Source organism: Pagrus major, chromosome 8 (assembly GCF_040436345.1).
Source record: "Pagrus major chromosome 8, Pma_NU_1.0".
Classification (NCBI taxonomy): domain Eukaryota; kingdom Metazoa; phylum Chordata; class Actinopteri; order Spariformes; family Sparidae; genus Pagrus; species Pagrus major.
Genome location: NC_133222.1, coordinates 33,237,813 through 33,261,598, shown reverse-complemented (window position 1 = coordinate 33,261,598; position 23,786 = coordinate 33,237,813). Strand labels below are relative to the sequence as shown.

At 41.5% G+C, this 23,786-nt stretch overlaps 1 protein-coding gene across 2 annotated transcripts in view; it reads left to right on the top strand.

The window, feature by feature from the left end:
* znf423 (zinc finger protein 423) overlaps positions 1–23,786 on the top strand; it is a 150,603-nt gene that overhangs the window by 4,644 nt on the left and 122,173 nt on the right. For both annotated transcript variants that reach the window (XM_073472757.1, XM_073472756.1), the window contains exon 2: positions 17,704–17,766. In XM_073472757.1, the coding sequence (XP_073328858.1) occupies positions 17,704–17,766 (63 nt within the window). The remainder of the gene's footprint in view (positions 1–17,703; positions 17,767–23,786) is intronic.

The following is a 23,786-nucleotide window of genomic DNA, read 5'->3' as shown; positions in this document are numbered from 1 at the left end:
ATTGCGCTATGAAAAAATATACAGGAATTTTGTCTAGAAAGCTTAAATAGCTCTATTTGGAAATAATAAATAATTCTAGAATGATGGGGGCGACTGCAAGGAAGTGTATTTTATCAACCACGCAACAAACTAAGAACCCTTAAATCCGACTAAATTAGGTAATATTAGTCTGACGTCTCTTGTAGAATAAACATGGAAAATAGAGTTTTGCTTTTGTATCAAGCAGCAAAAAAGTTGTAGCGCAAGTTGTTTGAGTTAATTTTCCTTACTTGACATGATACATCATGTGCACATTGTGATGTTGAGACTGAAACAGTTCACTGTGCAGCCCTGATGTAGACTGTTTTTAAAATCCCTGTCTTTTTATGGTCTGTTATTTTTCATTTATTTACTAAAATGTTTGGTATTTTTTTCCTGATTGTTTACAGTCTGTAGGTTTTGTTTTTACATGCAGCCTAAATTTTAAAAATCAAATCATGAAAACATTTCAATGCCTTGTAGGACTGTGACGTTATCACTTTAGTTACATTATAATACAATTTACAGTGTTATTGTGAAGTCATGTTATTTGATAGACCAATGTAATCGAATAGCCATAGAAAGGTCCAATCAAAGCAGTGATAACAAACAGCAGTATCAGTCCTCATATTACTACCCCTCTGTGTTTCACCACTGCGACTGAGTTCCTCTGATAGATTTACTTGACCAGTCTAGCCTTTACAGTGATTAGACCTTGTTAACAGTAGGGGGACTTGACTAATTGCAGTCTGTTAATTGAACACGGACTAATGGCGCGATGATGGGCCATGAAACTAGCTGATGGGGTGAGAGAAAAGGAGGGGCGAGCTGGAGGAAGAAATGAGAGAGCGCGGCTTCTCTCTTATCAAAATATTATTTCAGTGGATTAATCCGTTTTTAATGTGTGTCTTTAGCGAGGCGAGGCAGCGAAAATCTCCCTCTCTCTGTCTGCTCCGGCAGCCTCACTATCCTATCTCTCCCTCTCTCTCTCTCAGCTCTCAGCCCCTTGAGTCTCTCATGCATTATGTAGTGATGATTATTACTTAATTACACATTAATAAATCCGCTTCATTTGCAGGACATTAAATGGGAGTTGAGCGCATATGACAGGGAGATGGAGGAGTGCAGGGAAGATTGGAGAGGGGGGGAAAGAGGGAGCACTTAGTTTTTAGCGTTTATTTGGTTTGTTTAGAGTGTTGTTTATAGTCAGTGGAGCCAAATGAGCCCTTTGACCAAGAGGGAGAGATGGGGGAGGTTTGGTGTGCTGTTGGTGTGTGTTGAGCCAAGCTCTTCCATGCTAATGGAAGTCTCCTTCTCCTTCTCCAGCTCTTGCAATCTTTTTTTTTTCTCGCTTGCTCACCTCTTCACATCCCTTCACAGTTTCCTTGGTTCCACCGCCTTCCACCAGTTTGTGTACAGTTTTTCTTATGTAAACAGATTCATTTGAATTATTAAGAACTTTTGCCTGTATTCAGCTGACTCACTTTCCTATAATGTAAGCTGAGGTAGAGCAGCAGATCCTCACACTGGAGAAGCAAAAGCCAACAAATATTTTGCATTTTGACTCAAAATCGTGATCGAAATAATGGACGAATCATTTCAGCTGTAGTCTACACCATCTTCCTTTTTAAACGCCGGTTAGGGCTGCACTGTAATTCATGTAAGTATGTGAGTTAAATGTAATAAGGAACTGTGGGATAGTAATTATTCATTGCCTGGAGTTAAAGTTATTGTCAATTAACTGCTCAAGACTTGAAATTAACAACCGCCAACCCGCCAAATGTGGGTAAAAATTAATTGTGGTGGGAAATGTCATCAAGTTACAAGCCAATTTGGAGGTTGCTGAATCTAATTATGATACTCCTACATAGGCAAAATAGAATTGACCAGTACAAACAGAAGGTCATGTGTGCAAGGACGCTGACTCATCCAAATATTTGTATGTGGTGTGTTCAGTACAGTACTGTTAATCTCCTATTTTTCTTGTCTTTCCTCACTCTTCTATCTGTTTCTTCTTCCTCTCTCTGCCTCTCTCTCTACATCTGGCGTTACCATTAGCGTAGTTTAATGTCACCCTTTGGCAGAGCACAGAGACTTTCATAGGACAACTGGCTCTTATAAAACTCAGAGACCCTACACATGTGGCTTGGATTACTTGAAGACAACAATGTTTTTTTTGCAGTTACATCTGAGTGGTAAAGTGTTGGAAGGCCCCTTTTTTGCTGTTATTGACAACTTATTTCAGTTCCAGTTGCAGCTACACATAGTGTTAATACAGTGTTCATACAGCCACATTAAGTAACTCCTGTATAAAAGCTTGTATTGGCTTTGCATTAAAGCTTGCTGAACCATTAAATGGCTTTCTGAGAGCTTTGTTAGAAATTCCATTGACTTCTCAGCAGGAGGTAGATTCAAGATTTTGGTAGCTGTTTTTTTTAATGGGACAGAACAAGCTAATGTGATTGGTGGAGCCCAGCAGTACCATGCATTGAATGTAATTGGAGTCATGTTGATCTCTACTCAATTAGAAACAAATTACTATATAATCAATGTAGAACAGAACTGAGTAGAGTTGGTCATTTGACATGTCACAGTAGGACAGGTGTAAATAATACAATTAATGATAGCTGAATTTCATTTAGCTGCTTCGGTTTCAGGGTCCTGGTATTGTGAGTGTTTGCTCGCTGTCATTAATGTTTTTAGCTATGCATGTACCGGTCCTACTGCGACGAGCCAAAACGTCTTCCATGTAAAAGGTCTACTGGAAAGAGTAGAGTGCAGTCAAAACTCTGGAGGTCTCAGACAAGATCCTCAGCTGGAGCAGACATGTTTTTGCCTGACCAGCCAAAAGAAACCTTCTGACAAAAATTAATTGATGAAAAAGTAATCATCAGGGCCAGTCCGAGACTACATTAGACACAAAACCATGTTGAGAGAGGGTAAGCCGTGATGATGGTTATACCTCATGAGGTATCAGCTAATTTGAGTTTTAATGTTAAAGTTTTGATACTCCTACGCAGTCAGTGTCAACTGTGAAGTAGTTTTTCCAATCGGTCCTTTATGAGCAGGTACATTTTGAATGCGCACTGCAATAGTTTTTGAAACTCATCTCTATTTTCCTTCCAACTCAGTGTACTGTATATCTTGTGTTCTCTCTCACATTAGACACTTGACTGGATTTCACTTATGTGTCTACTCTTGATACCTTTTTATTACAATCAAATGATCTTTTTTTAATCTTTGGAAGCCTGTAAAAAACCATCTAAACACTCTGGAGAAACACGTACAGTTGTGTAATTGAGCTTAAATACTGTATCAGTTAATGGTTTGATGAGTATGCAGTGTTTCCCACACATATGCTTTACTAAGACGGGCTGCCCAGGTACATTAACGTCCGCCCGAGTGTATTTGGGGACCCATCTTCGCATTTCATAGGCTACTTTTATTTTTTTAATCTGTCCGAGAGAACGACGCCATCCGCGATCGATTAACTAGTGGACAATTTGCCTTCGCTCTTCCCCCTCCCATCTGTTGTCAATCCCACATGCTCTCTGGTCTTACATCCCTCCTGTAAACGCACTAACACAACTATTTAGTGAAGGCCTACTAATGCAGTTTTTTTGTACCAACTCGTACATGCACCTGGTTGATGCAATTTCATTTGATGCGCGTTGGGTTTGATTGGCTACATAATAAACCAGCTACTGCCACACGCAGCTCACCTGTTGTTATGACAGCGGAATCGTGGGTGCAAAAATTCTAAATGCTAGGTGTGTTTTTTGGGCAGCTTTATAAAATACGCCACAAGTACGCAGCCATTCTTTGGGAAACACTGAGTACCATTCCTTCATCAGGTTGTGTGGTGAAAATGAGGTTTTGTCTGGAATAATAGATGGGGGAAGGTCATATCATCTGGTGTGTATGTGTCTGTGAAATCATGTGTGTGTCCAGAAAGGGTGAAAGTCCCACAGTGAGGTGTGTGTATGCCAGCGGCAACTCCTTATCAGCAGCCAGCCATGGTGTGGTTGTGCGTATACATGTGTGTGTCAGAGTGTGTGAGAACAGGGCGTCATGGGCCAGGACTGTGCCATTGTAGCGGCTTAGCTAGCCTCGTTTATCAGCTGCAAACTCACTGGACCCTAACACACACCCACCCCTCTGGAGACACACACACACACACACACACACACACACACACACACACACACACACACACACACACACACACACACACACACACACACACACACACACATGCACAGTGTAGCTGAGCTCTTTGCATGGCCATGCCCTCAGCTTTTAAGAAGAGAAAGATGATGCTGGTGTGACTATCACATGCGCACACACGCACACACACGCACACACGCACACACACTTAGTCAATCCAGACCTAGCTTGCCAAGCCCGTATCCCCCCACCACAGATAGTCTCAGAGGACATGGGCCCTTCTAAGTTTCCCTGCAAGGCTACTTGTGTATGTGTGGGTTTGTGTATGAGCATATCTTACTAAGAGATTATGTTTGTTTCTTTGTTCAACACTTTGACAGCAGTGTGTAGTGTATAGAGTGTATATTATAATACCCCAAAATATCAGTGATATCTAAAGTTTGTTTATTTCAGTTTGTCAAGCACGTGAAACATCAGCACTTTGTAACTTTTTATAAACCATTGAGGTTATAGAAATTTTGTTGTTACGTGTGCTGTGATTGAATAATGAAAAACATTTTTTTATTCCTATTTACAGTAATTTACATAATGTGTAAAGAAACTGAATCAAAATGTCTTATTGGGTGTACTTTAATTATGTGCAAGTGCACCTAAATGAAAAAGTTAGGCACACCGGAACAATGTAAGTTTAAAGTATGGGTCCCCGGTTTGGGTTGTTTGGTTTGGTCCTATGTCCTGTGGTGGCTGTTGTTTTATTGGATACCTAGGTATCAACAAGTGTGGCAACTAAAGATTCATTTTGTTATCGATATTGTTTTGATTCATTCATTCAGTATTTTATGTCAAATACGATAATGTACGAGTTACCATAGCACATAATGATGTCATAGTAAAGCTGACTTGGGATGAGCCACAGTCCAAAATTCTTCTTAATAATCCAAAAAAGGATGCAATTTACAATGATATGCGACAATGGAGAATAAGCACATCTTTTGCTTTGGAAAGTGTTATTAACAATTGCTGAAATGTTTGCATTGCATAATAAAGAATTATTATAAAGTGATTGATCTCAGATAACAGGACCACCGCTTTTTTATTTTTTTAAAAATTAATTATCATTATTTTCTCTTTTTAATTTTTCTAGCTTTTGGAGGTTGTCTCAACTCTTTGGAGCAGCAAGAATTTCACTGGCAAGATCATGATGTTAATCTGGCCAGTAGGCATCCATATCTGTGATAAATGATGTGGAACTGGTGTAGGAACAGGAACAGTAGCTTACTATTTTAGACTTAAGTCTTCCCTTGGTCCCTCTCCTGTAGCCTCATGCATTTCGTCCCATCACTCCTTCCTCCCTCTAGCAATCCCTCCCCCCTTCCTTCTCCTTCCTATTCTGTACATTAAACATTAGTGGTGGGGGCAATTAGCAATGTCCCACTGCACACCTGGCTGATGCATAATATATTTATTAGACTACCCTCCCTCCCTCTCTCTGACACACACACACATGCACTGCTGTTGATGAAAGGGTGACTTTTGGGAAATGGGAAATCTTTGTGTGTGTGTGTGTGTGGACTCTTAGATCTTTATGCCCTCTGATCTGACCCCGCATAACCTCCTGAGTTTGAGCCAGGTCAGGTCAAAAGTTACTGGTCGAGTCAGGTTTTCAGACAAAACTTATTATTTATGAATTTGTTTTTTTCTTTCGGAAACCAGTTGTTTTTTCCCCCTAAATATCTTTATTTGGCAAAGGAATTAAATTTAAAAAAATGAAAAGTAAAAATTGATTGCACTGTGGTTGCATGTCTACCAATCTGTACAACTTTTAAGCACATACTGCTCTGTCTGAATACCACAGTCAATCGGTATGCTTGTTTTTTTCTTCCTGAGCTTACATGTGCACACACACACACACTCACACACACACGCACACACACAATATGGACCAAGACTAATGTGCATTGTCCTCAGAGCGTGGAGTCTTCAACAGAACAAGCTGCTTGTGTTGTGTTCCTTTTTTATTGGACACTCTGCCGTGTCTTTGTAGTGCGCCCCTCTATAGACCTACCAATGCTTCTTTTTAGTGCTCGAGTCTTCAGTTGGTTTTTCTAACTCCTTTTCATTCACTTCCCAGTCAAAAGGCAAGGGCGCCCCGCTGTGAGACATACAATGGACCAGAGAAAGTGAGAGAGCGCGAGAGTGAGGCAGAGGGAGGCAGAGTGAGGCAGAGAGAGGGTCCATGCTGAATGAGATTGAACACATAGTGTGAAAGATAATAAGAAATTGTCTATTTAATATCCCTTCATATAATCTTCAATATTTCCTCATATTTCTTCCAAATAATCAATTTAATTATGACCCGTTTTGTAACTTAATCCATATTCTCTTTGTGGCACTGTTCAGCAGATCCCGTCTGTTTTTACTCAACTAGTCTATAAATTCTATGTAAATATTGGCAAAGGACAGTAAGTGTGAGCCCCCTAGTTGATTGTAAATGTAATATTTATTAAGTATTTTGAAACACTTGAAAGAGCAAAAATGTATTCAATTAAACTAAACTAACATAAAAGTCAACATTCATTGTTTTACAATGTATTATCAGTATGCACTGAGCTAAAGAGTAATGTTTGTCATGGCAGTACAATAAGAATCAGGCAGTAAGCGAATATTAGTATTCCAGTCATCGTAGCAGAATGCTTGAAATCAGACAGACATGTGGAAATTTTATTCCAACCTTTATCCAAGTTCTGCTGCTGCTTTTTTATGAGTGTTCGAGGTTAAATTATTTTGTGTACATCATGTATTTCCTCTCTGCACGATCTCAAGATCAATCAATTTTAGAACAGACTTTCGGAAGTTGGAAGAGCAAACGTGCTCTTCTATGACTGCACAAGCAGGTGGAGAAAAGCGAGAGACTTTACTTGTATTGTGCTGAAACAACAGCGTGTGTGTGTGTGTGTGTGTCTTCTCTTGTAACTCTGGTCCCTACTAAAAGCTTTATGCCCGTATCAAGAAAATGAAATGGAGAGACAGTGTTGGAGGAATCAGAAAGAGAATAAGAGATTGCATGTTGAGGTGTGTGTGTGTGTGTGTGTGTGTGTTGGTCAGTGCAGGCCAATTTTAAAAATGCAGAAGTACTGTCAGCCATAGACTCCGAGTTGATAAGCAGTCTAGGGACAAGCACATCCTCTCCTCTCCTCTCCTCTCCTCTCCTCTCCTCTCCTCTCCTCTCCTCTCCTCTCCTCTCCTCTCCTCTCCTCTCCCCAACAGAACTTTTTCTGAAAAAATCTGGTCTTTATAATGAACTTTGGAGTACCTCTGAGCTAACATGGAGATAGTGATTAAGACACTCCAAGCCTTAGTTGATTGATTTTATTTTTCTCCTTGGGACTAAAATCTGTTGCTAAGCCATACAAGCAAAAAGTGTAACCCTTTGGTGATACAGTTGACCCAAAGCCTACTTTAATCTCAGTTTTAATATACGTTGCAACAAATATTACACATTTCCTTGAAAAAAGTTAATTTGAAAAATGAAAACTACATTTTTTGGATCCGTGATTATACGTCTACTCAAACAAACAAACAAGCAGCCACGCTCCGAGCACACACACGCGCTGTGTGTATATTTTTCTTGTTACTCCCAGAAGGAGCGTGACGAGCAAGTTAATCTCTCCGCCAGCGATGCGGCATGACACAAAGCTGTTTATTTCCCTTTTCCTCTCTGTCTCACTGTCTCGCTCTCTTTCTCCCTCCTCCTGTAAAGCCTAATCAAGTTTGTATCAAGCTAAATAATGCCTTAGCGTGAAATTGGTGTCTTCAGTCAAAAAGCACTCCCAAGCCTGTACTACAAGAGAAGGCAATTATGTACCCCTCCCCTCCACCCTCCAGCCCTCACTGCTCTTGCTGTTCATGTACTCGTGTGTGTATATGCACGCAAGATAACTGCTATACCCCATAATTTGTCTCAGCTGTTCTTGACAACATTTGAGTCTGTGTTCACACTGGAGCTCGGTCTTCTAATGGTGAACTCGGTGCCTTTTATTTGACTTGTGTGTGCGTCCCAGTCTGTAATGGTGAGTGGAGGCTGCTGGGGGAAACTTCTAGTTCAGTTATTTCTGGAGCCCTCCCCAGAGTCGAGGTACTCCAGAGGAATGCTTTCCCTCTCCTCCTGCCCTCTCTTCTCTCTCTGTCCTACTCCTTATGTCTCTCCTCGCTGCCCTCCTTCACCTCTCATCTTTCTCCTCACTGGTGCTTTCATCCCCTTGTTTGCTCTCCTCCTCTGACTTCCATTTCCTTCCTACATCTTACTCCACACTTCCCCCTTTACTCCTCACTCTCCTTCCTTTCCTTTCCTCCTTCGCCACGTATCCTCTGCTATCGATTCCTCTTCCTGCCACACTCTCTCTGACAGACAGAAAAACAAATGTCAGATCAGAGAGGCTCTTTAATCTCAAGCTGTGTTGTTTGGCCCCGAACATAAACTCTGCGCTTGTTTGAGTCTGTGTGTGTAAAAATGAGCGTTCTGCTCTCTCTATGTTAAAAGAGGTGAATTTGGTGTGTGTAATAAGCTGCTGTGATGTGTGTGTTTCATGTTTTTGTGTACAGCTGACTTTATGTACATTGCATGCAAATGTTTGTGTATATGTGCTTGGTAGATCTACTATGCAAGCAGGGTTAGCACACTGGAGTTTAAAAAAAGATGAAATCCTTAAATTTTTAACACTCCATCTCTCAGTCTTGCATCCATATTTACAAAAGCCTTTGGGATGTGTAGCTGCCGATTCTTGTGTAAGAGAAAGCGAGAGAGCGTGTGTTTATGTTATATTTTGTTAGGGGTAAATTTGGGGATGTTGGGGAGGTTGCATAGCAACTCAGTCGGACAGCACAGCATGGTTTAAAACCACAATGACCTCATATAGTGCAAGAAACAAAAGAGAAGGTGTGAGGAGCAAAGTGGGTGAAGAGATGAGGATTGCTGAGTTGGAAGTGCAGACTAAAAAGTGACGGGAAGAAAATGTAGTCATGGCTGAAGGGAAAAGAATAACAATAGGAAAAGTATGACAACCAAATCAGATAGTACAGTAGAAACATTCTGGATCGAAAGAGAGGAGGAGAAAGAGAAAAGAGAGGGAAGAATAGAAAAGAGAGCCAGCAGAATGAGAAAGATAGAGAGGGCGATGAAGCTTGTCCGCCAGGCTTTGTGTGGTTGTTGTTCTTTCTCTCTGCCATCCATCTAAGCCCTCTGCTACCTCTGTCCCTTTACACACACTCTCACAAACAAAAGCATGCATGCACACACACACACACATATACACACGCACACACACTGACACTGTCCCAAACCCCAGACTAGCCTGGTGTTTCTGGCCAATGGCTCAGTGCTTGGGATGTGTGTCTGCTTGTGTGTTTATGTGTTTTAAGGCTGTTTTGTTCAGAATGCAGGCAGGCAGAGAGAGCGGTTTTACTGCTGATAAAAGTATTTGGTTAATCAGCTTCTGTCCCCGTCCCCTGGCTAGAAGTGCTCGCTTATGTGTGTGTATGTGCTTGACACAGGCCATTGAAGTTATTGGGGCTCCCGGGGGGCGGGCTGCGGATGGAGATTGGCATCAGCTCTCGGCCAGTAGCGTCACAAAGTCGTTCCTGAGGGACAGGGAGGGCAGCCAATGAGAGAGTCCCCTTGGAGCTATAGGGAGACGGTGGGTTGGGGAGGAGAGGTGGGGGCTATGAAGTGGGTTGGAGAGGGGAAATAAGAGGGGGTGAGTGGGGGAGACAGAAAGGGAGGAGGGAGGGAGAGAAAATGAGTGTCTTGGATGTGAAGGAGAGACAGACAGATAAAGAGAGATAGAGAGTCGGATGACAATTACCCTCTTGACTTCTGTCCAGCTCCAGTTGTCAATCAGCCTGCCCCTCTGGGAAAAGAACCAGCGTATCATTGGCTACATTGACCCACATCCCGCCTCTCTGCGCCGCACGGCCAATGCATGATTGGCCACAGTGACCCGTTCGTCAACGAGAACTGGGAACACCAGAGCCTTGGGCTGCCTTGGGAATAAATGGCCCTGATACCATTGCGTGCATGCATGTGTTGTTTAGGAGGAAAAAAAGACAAAGGGTTTTCTTATTGAGGCTAAAAGTGCTTTCATAGGACAGATAAGAGGGTGAGACAAAGATAGAAGGAGAGCGAGTGGGAATGTGATAGAAGAGAGATAGAGAAAGGGAGAGACAGAGGGACAAAAATGAAAATGAAAATGGGTAAGGAGAAAGATGGATGGTAGAACAAAGCATGGAGAGTGAGCATTGGTCAGTGGAGAAACAGTTAAGTTTAAGAGAGAGAAAATAATGAAGAAAGATTACGGGATGTGAGTTATGAACAAGGGAAGACAGAAAAGTAAGTGAGGGAGGGAAAGAAAATAGATGAGGCTGTAACTACAGGAGGAACAGATGGAGGTAGAGAAAGGAGATAGTGGAGGGAGAGGTGCAGTGTGCTGCTTTGGAGTAATGTTTGAGCGTGTGTGCATGTGTGTAATAACTGACAACAACTGTGTAAATATGTGTTTATGATAACAACATCATGATGCAGAGGAAGACCTTTATTCTCCTCTCCTCTCCTCTCCTCTCCTCTCCTCTCCTCTCCTCTCCTCTCCTCTCCTCTCCTCTCCTCTCCTCTCCTCTCCTCTCCTCTTTGATGTAGTCTCAAACTTTAATTGGAGCATGCCAAAACAGTTGTAGCTCACTGTTGTGCATGAGGCATTATCTGCCAACTTTAGTATAGTTAACCTGCTTTTCCATTAGGAGTACTTTATTCTGGTACAACAAACTTCTTCAGGGGTTTAAATCATTCATTGTCAAGTCATAGAAGCAGGTCAAAAACCTCTTTTCCACCCAGAATAAAGATGTGTTGTAGGGGACTGGGTGTGGATAGAGCAAATAATGTGTAAATAATGTGAGTATGTTGTAAGAATAGCGTGGAATAGCTTAGCAGTTAGTAGAACAATAGGCCTTCTTTTCTAGATTCAGGTGCTTCAGGTGTCGGAAAATGTAATTAATTGCCCTTAGTCTTAAACCCATGTGTAAATGTTTTTCAGTGCAGTGCTAAAATTAGAGACTACAGGTGGGACTCACATATCATTCCTGGGCTGTAATATGCTTACAGGTGTTCAATCACCTGAAGGAGAAGGATCCTCATGTATTCTGCAAGCAGTCGTGGATGACTCAACCATTAATCTAAGCCAGTACAGACTCTGCCTTAATCACATATAAAAGTAATAATTTAATGCAAGAAGTGGCATGAACAGTGTACTTCAGTAAAGCAAGTGCCACAATTGCACTATGCCACCATTATTTATTTTTATTTGTTACATATTATTGTTTATGTGGGTTTTCAAATGTTGACCCAGACGATGCAGTTTTGCATTAAATGCACTGATCTCTGTCTGGTCTTATCATAAAAATATCCTTAAAAAACACGTCATTTCCAATCCCATAGTTTGTTTTGTTGCTGTGGATGCACTGGTGTGATTTTGCATCTGTCTTAGGAACTGTAGTTATCTATTACAATACAGAAAAGAGTGTTAAGTAGTTTTGTGTTGCCATTTGTTATATGGGTTACTGTTTGTGTACATGCTTGTAAGTGTGTGTATTTGCATCTGATTGCTACTGGTGTTTGCACAGAATGGATAATGTGGAGTCTTGTATGCTGCTGTTTTTATGCTCATAGCTTCAGCAGCTCATAATGATTCATGTCACTTTTGAGGACTTTACATAGAGTTGCATTCATTTCCTGGAGATTTACCCTAACCTTAACCACAACTTCTCTAACCTTAACCCTAACCCTAAATCTAAACTGAACCACTGACCCAGAAATAAGCTTTTTCTTAATTGGGCACACAGTTTTTGTCCCCAATTGGACAAGCCCTCCTCAATTAACTGATGTTTAGACAAATGTCCAAAACTCTGTCTCATGACATGTATTATGTCTATAGCATGAAACAAAAATAGTGTGACAACCAAACTTCCCCTTGGCCTTTGTCTTTGACATTACTGTCATCTTCAGACCTCTTACACCAATTTGTGGATATTATCCAGGCTGAATAAAAAAAATAAATACAGAAAGTCTGTGTTTATATTCTTGCTGTGAGACTGCATTTATGAGAGGTACTACAATACCTTGGTGAGGACCGCAGGCTCAAAGTATGCCTTACTACAAAGCATACCCCACTTCCTGCTAAAACACTTCTTTACTGTTCTCATTAACAGTAAATACATTTGATGTATTTGCTGAAATACACATCTAAAAACACTCAATTGATAGACTCTAAGGTTTCTCAGGGGTTAACTAAAAGCAACAGCAGAGGCAAGGCTTGATTGTAATGTGTGCGCACAAATGTGTATAGATGCTCCAAGGATTCCCCGTAGCATCTTGTTTGCTTTGTGTCATACACACTCACATATATATCATGCTCAAGGGTTTTTGTTTGTGCAGCATTTGTGCAGTGTGTATGTGATGTTGTTGAGGCAGATTGTTTGATCTGTAGGCCTCTGCTGTCTCAATAATTATTGGCTTGCCTACAGTTATGCTACTTGTGCATGTGTGTGTGCGTTTGCATATGTGTCTTTGTGTTTATATGCATGCAGACATGTTACGTTGCCCTGGGTAATAACAACTGAAATCATTTATTTGTCTCATATACACCTGTAAACCCGAGTTAATTCTCTGTACTTTTTGGTGTAGTGAAGGGTTGTTAAATGACTAAACATACCAACATTATAAAATTAGGTTAGTCAAAGGTTAATAATGTTGGTTTTAGTGAAATGTTTGGTGCACTCTGTAGTATTGGGGATGAAAATCAGAGGAGAAAGATATGCAATGACTGACTCTACCTAAACAAATTGACTTAACAAACTGTCTTTGTTTTCATGACTGAATAAACTGAATAAACAAAGTGACCTTAAAGTACAACACAATTTCATATTGTTTTACTTTGTTTATATTTGGTGGACCCTGCCACCTTTCTAGCTTCAAACAGAGTTCTGGGACCTTATTTTCCTCTGAGAACAGTTTGTTTTATTCAGTTATGGAAAAAATAAATATTTCTGAGTTTGTATTACTTCTCTATTAATATTGTAAATATTCTAATTCTTCTCCAAAACTACATAGTGCCTCTAGGTAGGTTTTGACACCAGATTCAGCTTCTACTTCTGCTGAGATAGTGGAATGTCAATCAGCCTCAGTAAGTGGAGAGCAATGTGGTGTTTTTATATATTATATTGTGTTTTATATAATTTATTCTGGCTGTTTAGGCTGCTCAGGATGTCACCAAACTTCATGTACTCAAAAGCGTGATAAAGTTTTAATTAAAGAAAAAAGTAAATGTAGCAGAGTCTGTACATGTCCACACAGTCTAGAGTTAGAAGTCTCCTCAGAAGGAACAGGTGCAAACAGCTGTGTTCGTCATACCAAACGACAAACTACAGGTGGGGCAAATTAATTGTCCTGATGAACTTTTAAACTTCTGCCACAGCTAAACATAACACTGTTCCTGAGCAGCTTTGTGACGGATCAGATCACTTAGGATATCATCCTAAAAATGACAAAACCTCTCCCAAAAAATGGCACTATTTTTGTTGAAAGACTTGCCCATGTAATATCCCTTAACTCATTGTGCCCTAAAAATGATAACCTACGTGAGGGGATAGTTCGTGAGCCCCTATCGAAACTCTGGTAGTAGTTAAGTGGCTTACGGTGCCAATTTACATTTTTCAAACTGGGGGCCTGAGAGTCAAGGGAAGTGATGGTACTGAAGGGAGAAATAGATTGAGCAACACACACTTGTGGAGAGACATTTTCATTGGATGCCTTAAATGCTGTATTTTTCCGTACAGACATATTTTAGGTCTCTCCTTAAGTACATGTTTTCCTAATGGTGTACACACACACACACACACACACACACACACACACACACACACACACACACACACACCCACACACACACACGCACACACACACACACACACACACACACTCTCTCTCTCTGTCTCTGTCTTGCACACACTCAAACATCCACTTAAACTCTCCCTCCCTTTACTCATACAGTATGTGTGAGCATGCTCAACCCTTCCCACACAACCACACACATACACCCTCCACCGACCCCCTGGTGTGTGCAGGGTTCACAGTAACAGTGTGTGCGTGTCTCTGAGGGGGGACAGAGGGAGGATAGGGGAATCTAAATAAAGCTATGTGTGCTTGGCTAATGAAACACACTGTATTCCCCACAGTCTTATCAGGCAAAATGGTCTTTTTTCAGAGGCAGTACATCTAGGTCTTTCTATAACACCCAAAAACTCTTCATAACTACCAACAGAACATGGTTTTATCAGGGAGAAACACAGAGAATCCCTTTCACAGCAGGACAAGGGAATAATGGTTCAAGCAATCCTGTTTTCTATATACATGTGGTGGCTCGACTTGACTGGGTTTGACATTACGCGCCAGCCCAGCGCGGCAGGGATCTGTATCTCTTTTACAACAGGGCTACCCGATTGATGGTGTGTCTTTAACTGATGACGTGCTTGTGTTTACTATTGTTTACCATTACACTGAGCAATAGTTGTTGGTATAGCCAGCTACTTTTCATTGTGGTTTTTCAGGCTGTTGTTATTATTTTGCTTGGCATCTGCCTATTATAACTTCAAATACTAGATGAAATGGATGTAGAGCAGAAATTTACCATTCGTCCCTGAATGATTACAAAGCCCACTTGACGTCGCTGCAACCTGCTTGGAGGCGGTTGAGCGCTCTATGACCGTCTCTGGAGATGGGCCATCCCAGGCACGACTTGGCAGAACTCAGTGTGTTTAAACTGGTAATGGAAACCAATGCAGCATGGTTTGGCTCAGTTCAGCCTAAAGTAGCAATGGAAAAGCCCTACACCCGAGTGTAGTGCTGATGAAAAAATTGATATATTGTTACATATAATTTCTGTACATTTGAAATGGTTTCAATACTCATCTTGCAGTATTGATACACCAGTTCCAGCTGCGTTTTGTATCCTACGAAGGTATCACTCTGGCCACACTGTATTGATAATGCAACCCGAAACATGGCTCTATCGCAGGATAATATGCTATAGGTGTTTTGGAGAATAATAGGTTAGAGGAAGTACTTTGTTTTTCTTCTGTTTTTCTCTTCCCATATTTTCTCTCATCTGTTTCTGTCTGCTGTGTTTGGCAGACATGTTAGTCAGGGTGGGAGGTCTCTATCCGTGCTGGGTTCTGTTCAGGCAGATGCACAGCCTTCAAGTCAAAATCCTGTGTGGGTCCGTCTCGAGTGCATATGTCTGTGTGCTGTAGTGTGTGTGCGTATGTGTTTATCCAGGGATCCATTAGTCTGTTATTAGCACACTGTGGTCCACATCTGGCCCTTAGAACCAGCTCCAGCCCCAGATACTTGAAGGGAGATTCCAGACTTGATCCAAATGCTTGAGTCCTGACCTAGGTTTGCTTCTTTAGTTATTGAGGAGGGGGAGTCAGTCCTTGTGAATTGTGGGTCAGTGCAATGTGCATTTATGGCAACACTGACATAGATGCATATTTGATGACACTGCATGAGCACCTAAGGATTGAAGATGAAATATCTTTTGGGTTTTTTTTATACAGTGCCTCAGCATCGCATTTCTGGCTGTTAGAGCAGGTCTGCATTACAACACTATCTATGATCAGCCGCGTGTGTCAACCAACTTTGTTGGTAGTAGCTGTGTAACACTTTATTTCCTCTCAGTATGAACTCTCATTATTGTTTTTAATACAGCTGATGATGGTGGTGTCATCTTCATACTTTGCAATTGAATTCTCTCAATGTCTGGGAGTGCAGTCATGGGTGTACAGTGTGAACAGGAGGGGGCTGAGCCCTGGGGGGCTCCGGTGTTGAGCACTAAAGTAGAGGAGGTGTGACTTCCAATCTCAACTGTCTGGGGTCTGTTTGTGAGGAAGTGTGTGACTCAGGCCCATAGTGTTGTGTTTTCCAATCAGTTGCATGTGAGGGAGATATTTATGCTTTTATTTATTTTTATATTTGACTGTGTGAACAGGTTAACACCAAAAATGGGGTTAAGCTGGAACAAGGAATAGCTCAACAGTTTGTTTTTCTTTTAAAGGGAACACTTGACTGATGTATAACTTCTTGTTTTCATTCGAGCTTTCGGCTTTTTTTAATTGTGAGGATGGGGTGGGTCAAGAGGGAGCTGATGAGGATGTGGAGAGTTGGAATATCAGGAGAGTTATAAAGAGTCGAGGGGGGGGGGGCAGGATGAGAACTAGGATTTTGAGAGATCAGAGACAGAGGTGAGTAAGTGAAAAGTGGGGAATTGTGTGGTGGGGAGGGGATGTACAGGAAACCCCATTGTGTGGTGGCTCCAGCCATTTCCTGTTTGTGTGCCAGCTGTACTTCCCTCTTTCCTGTTGTACCCAGGAAGTCAGTGTCACATTCCAGCTCTGATCAGCTCTGTGTGCGTGTATCAGAGGGATCTCAGGACCTTGTCTTTGTCAATACCTGCATGTTTGTTGCTTCCCTGGTCTATTGTTAGGTGTTTTAAATAACACATTTACAGCGGATAAGCATTTGCAGAGCCCAGTACATGCAGACTTCATAAGCTTCCAATAAAGCTGCAAATGTAGTGTTCACGGTTTGCTGAGACTGCTTGAACTTTGAATCTAAAGTTGGGGAGACGATTGGGAACACAAAATCAATTTAGAGAATAATAAAAGAAAGTTAACTGTTAATTAATCGCTTGTCGCTTTTCAAGCTAAAATGTGAAACATTTTCTGGTTCCAACTTCTTAATTGTAAACGGTAATAGTAATTAAAGAGGCTTGGGTTTTTGAAATATTGGTTGGACAAAACGTCACTGTAGATGTTATTTTGTGCTCTTGGAAATTATGATGAACATTTTTCACAATTTTTTGACTATTCAATTAATCGTGAAAATTAGTGTCAAATTCATGAATAATAAAGATAAATGGTGCATAGCTGTGTTATGTCACATGAATGGTAGAGGCCAATAGTTTGAAATGTTTACATTTTGCTTATGATTCTGTATTTGTTTTAAATTGAGATTGGCGCTGCAACTAATGATTATTTTCATTAACGATTAATATGATGATTGTTTTCCTGATTAATTGATTATTTGTTTGGTCCACATATGTAATAAAACACTGAAAATACCTATAAGAATTACTGTACCGTCATCAAGGAGCTTGTTTTGTCCAACTAACAGTCTTAAACTTAAACATGATCAGTTAACTATCACAAAGGAAAGCAACAAATTCTCAAAGTTGAGAAGCTAGAGCAAATTCATGTTTGACATTTCTGCTAGAAGAAATGACTTGTATGTATGATATGGTCTTTTGGTCATGGTCTTGGTCTGACTCAAGATATCACCCTATATTTCTTGCTAAAAGTACATTTGTGAAATTATATTTTGTAAAATTTGTCTTTCTCTCCCTCTTCCTTCCTCCTCAGCGGTAGAAGAAGGGGAGTCCTCAGAGTGTGGAGGGACCTGGGATGAATCAACTGTCCAGACAGGTTAGTGTATACTGTACACACAGACAGACACACACACGCACACACACTGATAGCGTAATTGAGTTCCAGCAAGCTGTCAGATCCACACAAGAGGCTCAAGTCTATACATCTCTCAGACACAAAAACACATACACATGCAATTTGTAATATCAATTCCACATGGTTTATAATGGCCTGCTCAGAGGGGATATCAAGGAGAAAATGGAGGGAAAGATGGAGAGATGAAGTGAACATAAAAAGAATTAGGATGGAGGGATTGGTAGAAGTATTAGGAGAGGGAAAACCCATGTAAGAGAAAAGAAGAGATTTGAAGGGAGAAAGAAGTAACGAGAGGGTGATGTGGAACGAGAGCGAGCTCTCACTGGTCTCAGGAGTCAGACTGAATGGAAAGAAAGATGACAAAGGGGATATGGAGAACGAGAGAGATGGGTGGAGGGGGGCAGGAGAGAGATTTGTGTGCTTTTTCACTACTCTCTGTGGTCTGGTGATATCCTGGGAGGAAGTCAGAGAGATGGTAGGGCTTTTCTTTTCTTTTTGTTCTTTTCTTGGATTTTGTTTTTCCTTGTGGTTTCTCCAAACCAACTGCTCCATTTCTCCCTGTCTGCCTCTCCCTCCCCTCCTTTATCTTTTCTCTTTCTATCTCTCTCTCTTGTTTCCGCCCTGAGATGGAAATGTGAAAATTATCCTCACTCACCCTTTTTTGCCTTGATGGAAAAGAAACGACTAAACCGACTGCGCGCTGAAGTTCATGTATGAAATGAGAAATAATGTAGATTCTGTGTCTCGACAGAAGGACAGCAGTTACATGGATTCAGTGGATGTGGTTTATTCATTGTGATTTTTGCAGACCAAAAAAAAGTACAAATACAGGCCCACGGTGGCATCTTTAAATGTCTTGTTTTTTCTATCCAATGGTCCAAAAAAGATAGTCAGTCTACCATCATACACAGCTACGACAGCTTCATATTTGGGAAATTCCTTTTCTGCTGGTAACTCGGGGTTGGTTATCTGGCCAAAAAAATAATATCACAATCTATTTAATCGCAATCATGATCTCTAACATAAGTTCCATTTTTTTTTTGTCAATTTTGAAATGCCTGTAGACACACTTAAATTGTCTATGAGTTTCTCTATTTGCACCGTTAAAACCCAATATTGTGTTAAATATTGTTCTTTTTTGCTAAAAGCCAAAACCATGGCAAAAACAGTTTGATTACTGTAGATGTTTGTCAGCTGCAGCTAGTTTTTATGCTCTGGTTTGCAGCCTATCAGAGAACAGTTAAACACTTCCCCTGACTAGATCCCCACAGAGAAATAAGATACTGCTGAATGTGGTAAATACGCAGTTATCTCTCTCTCTCCCTCTCCTGCCCTGTCTCCTGTTCAGCTCTACAGGGATACAAGCATCGGAAAGTATGACCCTTGGGGTGTCTATGACGTATTAAACCCTCCCATCCTCACCCCCCCCTTCTCAGACCTGTGCTAACTCTTCTCCGGGGGCGCTATGTATGTGTGTGTGTGTAGGTGTCTGTGTGTGTGTCTGAGTGTGCATGTTAAGGGGGGTGCTGACTGAGGTCCTGGGTGGCTCGCTAGAACTGCTGTGTGTGTCAGTTCCTGCAGGAAACTAGAGTCCCATGACACACACACATGCACACACACCTATCTCACACTCTTCCTCCCATAAAAGCACACTGTCCCATATTCCCTTACTCAGCCACTCTTTCAATTTTGGTTTTACCGTCAATTCCCTGTCCCAGCATCCTCAACATCACTTTTTCTCTCTTTCTCTGCATGCTTGTCTCTTTCTGCCTTCCTAAATCTCCAAGTATCCCTCTTTCTCACTGTCTGTCACTCTCTCTGTCTATCTTCTTCCATCCCTTACTTTCTTCTTTTTTTACTTTTTAACTGTGCTCATATTAAAATAAGTGCGTGGGAAAGGAGTGAGACTTGCTGCGTATTCCTTATTCAAGCAGATTACAAAGACAAAAGACCTTGCTTCCTTAACTCCCTGGGAGATGGTGTCGACAAGGACGGGTCGAAAAGAGACAGAAAGGGAAAAAGAGAAAGAGAAAGGAGAGATATACCTTCCTATCCTGCTATTAACAAACTTCTACCTCTCCTCTATCCTTTCTCTACTCCCTTTCTCTGTGTCTCTCTGAGTCTCTCTCACTTTTCTGGAAAATGTGTGTTGAGTTTGGAAAGACCCGCGGGAGGGAAGGCGGAGGGAGGTGGGAGGGTGACTCAAAGGGAATAGCATCCAGCCGATCTATTCTTCCCACTTCAACATCTCCTCCTTTCCTTTCTTCCTCGTCCTCCTGCTCCCTGGCCTTTCTGCCCCAGAGTGGAGCCCCCAGAGGCCAAAAGTGCCCCAACACCCTGTGGCTCTCTCTCCCTCTGCCCCTGCCATCCCTTAGTGGGAAAGAAAAACAACTTGTCCCCATCCTCCCTTGTTTCCTCTCGTGTTCCCTTGCTCCCCCAGTGTGTTGAAAGAAGAGAAAAAAGAGATGCTGCCAAGGATAGAGAAAGGAAATGAAGATTGTTGTGAAGGGCAGGTAGCAGCATAGTGGGCCTGCTTTGAAGAATTGTCCACTCAGACTTCACTGTAGGAGAACAAACCAGGCAGGGGTGAGACACATGCCCTACCAGGCAGAAGTAGCACATCAGAGACACGTGTGTCTGTGATGAAATCCTCCTCTCTGTCTCCTTTTGTTGTTTTTCTCAAGTCTTGTCTGACAGACTTCTATAGACTGCACTCACACACTTACACACTCACACACACACTTGCTGTTTCTTTTGGACAACATTCACACAGAGTCACATAGAGCCAGTGAGTCATCATGGAAAAGGTTTGTCAGGTCCCCAAGCTGAGACTGAGAAACTGAGACCTTACTGCATTATTGTTATTCACAGCTCAAGTACTGTGTGAATGTGAGTATGTGTGCACGCACATGTGTGTGTGAGTTCATGGGTGTGTGGGGATATGACTGGCCAGCCAGAAAGTACTGGATCAGTTCAGTTTACGTTAATGTAGTTTCTAATACAAATGTCCTTGAAACTGCAACGAAAATAGAAAATAACAAATGTAAATGCTATGTCACTGTGTGTGTGTGTGTGTGTGTGCGTGCGTGCGCGCGCGTGCGCGCTCTTGTCATCCAGTATATTGTTGGAGTATTAAGGACGAATGTCACTACTGAATGTGCTGTGTTGTTGTTTTGTTGGAATGATGCACCACATCTGTATACTTCAATGTAGGTCATTACAGGGGTCAGAGGTTAAAGGTTAGCTGGTCCTTTGACCCTGGCTTTGTCCAGCATCTTCTCCAGAGCCTTAAGTGTCTGGTTTATTAGTAAAAAAAAGTCTTTCTCAGAATTTAAAAAAGGAAAAAAAAAAAAAAAAAAAAAAATATGATAATGAGCCAAACTAAACAAGGCCAAAATATAAGACAAAAATGAAGGCAGCAAAAAACAATGCATGTAATGACAAGTGAAATAAAATTAATTGAAAACATTCCTGATACACTTAAGACTTAAGACATTTGCGCATGTCGGTGCCTGTTTTGAGTTCAGAAGGTTAAATAACAAGCAGACAAATTAATAAAATATAGACTTAAAGATGGTTAGATTGGAAGCTACATTACATAATCAAAGCTGAAATCCCTTCCATCCATCCATCCATCAATCCATAAAATGCTAGTTAGTAGGCTATTCAGTTAGCAGATTTTGGTGCGACATGCAATAGATGTTTCTGAGGTTTATCTAATTTTAAGTCACTCTCTCTCTCTCTCCCTCTCTCTAATAAATACAATATAGAGAGTGAATAAATGTTAAAGAGGAAAAGTAAAAAGAATGTTTTGTTCAAATGAGGAGATGAGAAAATGAAGGGAGATTACAGGCCGCATCACTGTTCTCCTGCTTCACTGTAATATCTTCATGATGGCCAGAGCTGAGAAAAACAGGACACTGGCCCTCTCTCTCTCTCTCTCTCTCTCTCTCTCTCTCTCTCTCTCTCTCTCTCTCTCTCTCTCTCCTTTTTTTTGCCTCTCTCTTTTCCTCTTCCTCTATCCCTCTTTCACCACTACCCTCTGGAGGTCCATAATGTAGTTTTAATTTCCCCAAGGCTACCACAGGAAAACAGTTCCTGTGTGTATGCATGTGTGTGTTTGTGTGTGTGTGTGCAAACTATTATTGCCTGCTTGTGACAGCGCACGGTGCATCTGTGTTTTTGTCTGTATTGCAGCATTTAAGCCCTTTGTTTGTGTGCATTTTTTGTTGGTGTGTGTGTGTGTGTGTGCACCAAAAATTCAAATAAGTTAGCAGCTGTCAACTTGTTTGCGAGTGTGCTTTTCTGCTGATCTGTGTGTCTTTGCATTGCATGTCCGGCTGATTTTGTGTGTCTGTGTATACAGTATACAGCATGCGTGTTTGTGTTTGTGTGTTTGTCTTTTCTGTTACCTTCCATGACGTGAGTGGCTCTTTCATCATCCTGTTTCCAGACATTGGTGTTGGGTGCTGCTCTCCCTTGCTGCAGTGTGTCCCAGGGGTCTGTGTGTGTTGGTGTGTGCACATACATGTGTGAGTGTGTATCTGTGTGCGACTGGTACTCTGTGGCTCAGCAGATCTCGTCCCGAGGGGTTAGGGAGGCCTTGTATTGTGAAATCATACACACAAACACACACACACACACATTTAGAGGCTATGGTGGGGGAAAGAACATGAGGTGGGAGGCAGAGAGGAGGAGGTGAGGAGAGATGGCTTCTTTATATAGCCACATAACACACACATACACACTCACAAACAAAGCGAGGCAGAGGGTGAGAGAGGGGTGGGAGAGTCATTCTCTTGAGAGATGCCGAGCAGGCCTGTGTTGTTGTGTCCAGCTGCACCTGTTCAGCCTGTGTGTGTCAGTGTGCATCTGAGTGTGCACTCTGTGCCAAATGTGACCATTCTTTCTATCTGCCCACTTCTCAACATTTGAGCTCAGGTAGGTGAGTCATTGTGCTGACAGTAAACCAGCAGCGTCTCACTTTAATATGGAATTTAAATAGAAGGTGTTTTCAGCCACATTTGATAGGGAGGTAGAATCCGAACTGTTCCATAAACTTTAGTTGCTTTACCTCCTGCAACCAGATGGTACTTAACCAGTGTGTCAACAAATACAAACTGAGAGTGCAGATTAGAGTGTGGAGTCATTCTTTCACTCTGTCCTCTCGTAGATGTGACTGTTAAATTCACCATGAGATAGCAAGAGCCAGTTAGCAACCTCCATGATCTAATCGTATGCACTTAGAGATTAAATATTAATGTTACAGTTTATGGGACTGTTGCGGCTCACAACAGAAAACCTAGCCAGCCACTGTCTGTTTTAATCTATTGACTTAAAGTCATTTTTTGGTCACACTGTCGTAGCTTAAACTGGCAAAAGACAAATTTTGTGCTTCAGCGTATCATTATGAAGTAGTGTTAATTGCACAGTCTAATGTATACAGAATACTGTCACCATCTGAGTTTACATTTTGTGCATTTACAGAATTTTGGATAAATCCAATCACCCTGCTCTACATCTGCGGCTGCAATTTAAATTTAGTAAAATTCAACTAATGATAAGTAAATGTACACAGTACAATAACCACCGATTTTCCTGCCACCATAAACCCTGAAACCGCTTTATTGCTGCAACCATATACAGTGTGTATTGCACATACTGGGGAGATTTTTTTCCACAGTTGTATTTCCATATTTTAATTACAAGAAGTGATTGGAAGTGTAATGTTTTTCTTTAAATAGTAGACCATTGGGCACTCAAAGCAAGCCATGTGATGCAGGTCTGACATTAACATCATGGCTGGTTCGCGGTCCTGCTGAAGGTGGTGGTGCCCAGCCAGGTGCCTGTGAATCTTGGTCCAGTGTGGAGTGCAATGTGGAGCAGAATGAAAGCCTTGTGTCAGGCCTGTTTGGTTTCTAAACATTCTGCTGGAAGCTGCACACACACTTTTTCCCACCTTTTGATGCCTGTTTTAGGCT